Source organism: Ursus americanus, chromosome X (genome assembly GCF_024610735.1).
Source record: "Ursus americanus isolate L20-20 chromosome X, mUrsAme1.1.p, whole genome shotgun sequence".
Classification (NCBI taxonomy): domain Eukaryota; kingdom Metazoa; phylum Chordata; class Mammalia; order Carnivora; family Ursidae; genus Ursus; species Ursus americanus.
In genome coordinates, this window is record NC_142164.1 from 15,996,781 (window position 1) to 16,001,058 (window position 4,278).

A 4,278-nucleotide genomic window follows, 5' to 3' on the forward strand; every position below is an offset into this window, starting at 1 on the left:
ATGTGAATTAAAAAAAGGTACAATGGGTTGGCTGGCCGGGTTTTCTGTGGAGACAGTGGGGAAGGGGGTAAGGTAAACAGGCGGAGCCTTCCCGGGACGCCATCTGCACGGAATCAGTATAGCGGTCCAGACACTCCCGGTCCCCGAGGACGTTCCCGGAAAGCGATCCCTGGGGAATACCACCTTCCAATCCAATCCCTTCCTGCCCTCGGGCTGTGCCCTTGGGAGCCCAGAAGGAGGCGGAGCTTGATGGGGGCGTTCCCGGGGGTGGTCTGGTGGGCGGTCCCGTGTCGGCAGTCGCCGCTCTGTGGACCCGGGAGGGGGCGTGTCCACACTAGGGGCGGGGTTACGCTGGCGGCGGCCGCCCCGGCAGCCGGCGAGGGGCGGAGCTCTCCATAGGCTGCTCCGGAGGGGCGGTGGCGGTGGCCGCGGAGGCTGCATCGCCGGCCCAGCCGGGAAAGGGGTGACCGAGGGCGGGGCGGGGCGCCTCAGGCCTCGCGTCCACCTGTCCAGCCGCTCGCGCTCCACTGGGTCGGCGGGGCCTGCGCCGGCCCGGGCCCATGGCGGCGTCGGCGGCTCTGTCGGCGGCAGCGGCGGCGGCGGCCCTGTCGGGCCTGGTGGTGCGGCTGTCGCGCTCGGCGGCCGCCCGCGGCTCGTATGGCGCCTTCTGCAAGGGGCTCACGCGCACGCTGATCACCTTCTTCGACCTGGCCTGGCGGCTGCGCATGAACTTCCCCTACTTCTACGTGGTGGCCTCGGTGATGCTCAACGTCCGCCTGCAGGTGCGGATCGAGTGAGCGGGCGCCGCCGCAGCCCCGGCAGGAGGGTCCCGCGCGCCGGGCCGCGACGGACAGGGGCGCCGGCATGAGGGCCGGCCGCCGGGACACGGCGGGGGCAGGAGGCGGGGCGGCCCGGGCCCCCGGGCCCTAGACCTCTGCGGGCCCACGCCGGCCACCCGGCCGCCGAGCCGCTCGGCCCCGGCCACGACCCGCCTGCCCGCGGCGCCGCCGGTAACCTATTGCACAGAAACTCGCCAAACGGGCCCTTTCCGTCGGGCTCGAGAAAAAAAAAAACAACAGAAAACCCGATTTGAGTGCGGCCGACCTGTTGCCTCACATTGGCCAGAGCCCGGGAAGCAGCAAGGAAAAATTCTGCAGCAGGTACTTGACTGGCCCCGATCCGCAAGGTGGGAGGCCAGAGGCTGGACCCGCGGGCTGGCGGCGGCGTTTGCCATGACATCTCGGTGACAGGGGGAACTGTGGACGGGACCCCAGGAAGCCAGCCCCTGAGCTGCTCAGGCGGGGAGCCACAGGAGTCCCGGAATCCCTGGTCCTCATTCCCAGACAGGAGTGAGGGGTGGCGGCGGCCCGGGCATCTCAGAGGGTCAGCCCATCCCCGCCTGGCTTTCCCCAGAGGCCCTGATGCTGCCACCTGAACCCCAGGGAATGGAGGGGAATGGGCTGGGGGAGGTGCCGGGGAAGGCCCTAGAAGGAAAAGATGCTGCCACCCTTCACCCCTTAGGGGGCCAGACAGGGAGGGTGGTTGTGTTCTTGGTCAAAGCCCTGGTCGGGCCCCTTCTAAGCCCTTAGCCCCCTGGGGTCGGGGCCTGCTCCTGCTGTGCCTGCTGCTCCCCGCCCGCTCTGGGGGCGTCCTCTGGCGCTGGGCACTTGGACGTTAGGAGTGGGGAGGCCAGTGGGAAGGCCACTCGGCCCTGTCCCTGCCCTGCAGTCTTGCTCTGGTGCCATCGCAGCCACCCTCCCTCCAGCCCCTGTGTCTGCCCTCCCGGTGCCACTGAACACTGCCTCCAGCAGCCCCTGTGCACCCAGAGGAGCCTGGAAATGGGGATCTCCTTGAGCCCAGGGCAGCTCGCAGGCTGGGGTGGAGAGAGCGGGTGGAGGAGGGGCTTTCGAGGAGGCTGCACTTGGGCAAACTGGCACCACTCTCCCTGGGGAGGCCACTGTGAAGTCTCCATCTCTTTGTCTTTTCAGGAACCAGCGTTTGTAGGTGGTGACCCACCCCTTGTCTGGCCTTGTCAGGAGACTCCAATCCCTGCCCAGGGGCCACCCCTGGCCCCAGAGCTGCCTGGGGAGCAGCTGGGCGAAGGGCCTGGCCCAGGAGGAGAGAAAGGACCTTCCCGGCAGAGGCACGGAGGGCTGGGGTAGCCAGTGGTCCGGTTCTGGCATGGGGAAGGATGCCACCCTGTCACTCAGCACTGCAGCTCCTAGCAACACTTTGAGGGAGTTCTGTTCTCCCACCTGATCATTGGAAAAGCTGGCTCTGGGACAGGGAGAGGTCTGGCCTGGTCATACAGATAAGAAGTGGTGGGGCTGAATCTGCCCCCAGCCTTGGAGAAAACCTGGCATGGGTGGGGTGGGGGAGGGGAGCCGAAGGCCCCCCTGGGGGACCTAGGGGCAGAGAGAGTGAGGTCCAGGGTAGGTAGTGTGGGGAGCTGGCTTTTCTTGGAGTGGAGTGGGAGGTCACAGGGAAGACGGTGGTCAGAGCTGAGATGGACACAGGAGAGAGTCCTAGAACGCCTTGCGGGGCGGATGTCTTTACCCACAGAGCCTGGCCTACCCCTGCCACCCCACCCCAGGCTGGACCAAGGGCTCCTCAGCAGTTGAGTGGCACAAGCCTCTCAGTTTGGGTGGCAGGGTGGGGGTAGGGCTCCTGGGGACAGGAGGGAACCAGGAGGGTAAAGGGAAAACCTGGGATGGGGCTGGGACCCACGCATGACCCCATCTCTCTGTCCCCAGGCTCGCCCCCCCCCCCAGCCCAGGATCCCGCTGGAGAACCTCTTCTGGATGGGCTTGGATTGGTCCTGGAGGCCCCAGGTGTGGGGTTCCCTGGTGCACCAGGAAGGCCAGGCGTGGCCCCGAGGGGAGCCAGGAAGGACCCCGGTCCCACAGCGGCTCTGCCACTGGTTGCTCTAGGCCCCAGGCTCCAAATTCCTGGGACTGAAAACCCAAGCAGTCTGGCCAGGCCCGGGGACAGAGTGGCCCAGTGTCACACCTCCTGCCCTCCTCAGCTACGAAGCTGGAGGCCAGGTCCTGAGTGAAGAGCTCTGCCCACCTCAGCCCGGGGACTGAGGCCAGAGGAGGCCACCATGTGTCCCCTGCAGCTTCCCACAGACAGGGTGTGATGGCTCCCTTCCTTGTGCCAAGTGTCCTCGTGGCGCTTCCTGTGCCCCATCCCTTTCCACCCTGGACCACTTCTGGGAGCCTGCCAGCCCGCCCACTCCATCCGCAGATGTCTGGGGACAGCGCGTGAGAAGAGAGGACAAGGGGCCTCCTTAGCTGATGCACAGATGTGCCCCTTGCAAGGCCCCGCCTCACCCTCGGGGTGACCTGCTCCCCAGCTGCGGCTTTGTTGCTCTGCTGGAGCCCCCTGGGGCCTGTGACTCCTTTTCCCCATGGGGGGGGGAGCCTCAAGGCCCTGGCCGGAGAGCCCTGCCTTGCGGGGCGCCCCAGCCCCTGCCTGCCCCGCCGCGGGGGGCCCGGCAAGTCTCCGCACAGCCCCCCCGAGGGACCGGCCGGGGCTGCACTGCCCCCACCTGTGCTGCTGCCTTGCTTTTCTGACCGGTTTGGCCTTGAGTAGTTCGCAGCCTGCCCTGCCCCCACCCCCCACCCCCCGCCCCGCTCCCCGCACCGGGCCCTGGCCGCCTGACGGGCTCTCCATGCACTTTATTTATTTGCAGTCTGTTTTCCAGGCGGCAGCGCTTCTACAAAACCCAGACAGGGGCGAGTAGGGTGACTGTCACTTCCCCGAGCGTGGTTAACTGTCCCGGGCAGCACCGGCTGCTCCGAGAAATGCTCTCGTTCCCGGTGTTGTCAGATCTTGTCAGTCTCAGTTAAAAAAACAGCCCTCCCTGAGTTCAATAAAATAACATGAAACTGGGGGCCGCCTCTTGTGGTGCGGTGCGGTCGCCTCAGAGGAGGGGGGCTGGCGGTGACGTCACCTGGGAGGGCTGCAGGGGGCGGGGCCGGGGCGGAGGCCCGGTCAGGAGATGCGGGGAGACCCGCCCGCCTGGGTCAGGGCCCCTGGAGGAGAAGGCAGGGCCACGGGCCTGGCCGGAGGGGTGGCGATCTGTCCCTTTCACAACCTTATTTGAACAGCCTGGCACCTGGGTCTTCTCTCCGTTTTAGAGCCGGGCCTTAGAAAACGCTTCATCCAGTGGAAGCTGGAGGGTGGGCTGCGGGAGGTGGGGTCGAAGAGCCTCCCTGCACAGCATTTTGGGTCCCCTGGAGGCCCGTCTGCAGCAGCAGGTGGCAAGATCCCCCT

General features: G+C 66.9%; 1 protein-coding gene across 1 annotated transcript; it reads left to right on the forward strand.

The window, feature by feature from the left end:
* The first annotated feature begins 382 nt into the window (after positions 1-382).
* Positions 383-3,894, forward strand: LOC123779042 (small integral membrane protein 10-like protein 2A). Its single transcript, XM_045776774.2, has 2 exons — positions 383-1,160; positions 1,989-3,894. Exon 1 carries the CDS (start codon positions 561-563, stop codon positions 795-797), a length of 237 nt encoding a protein of 78 aa, XP_045632730.1. The 5' UTR covers positions 383-560; the 3' UTR covers positions 798-1,160; positions 1,989-3,894.
* The last annotated feature ends 384 nt before the right edge of the window (positions 3,895-4,278 follow it).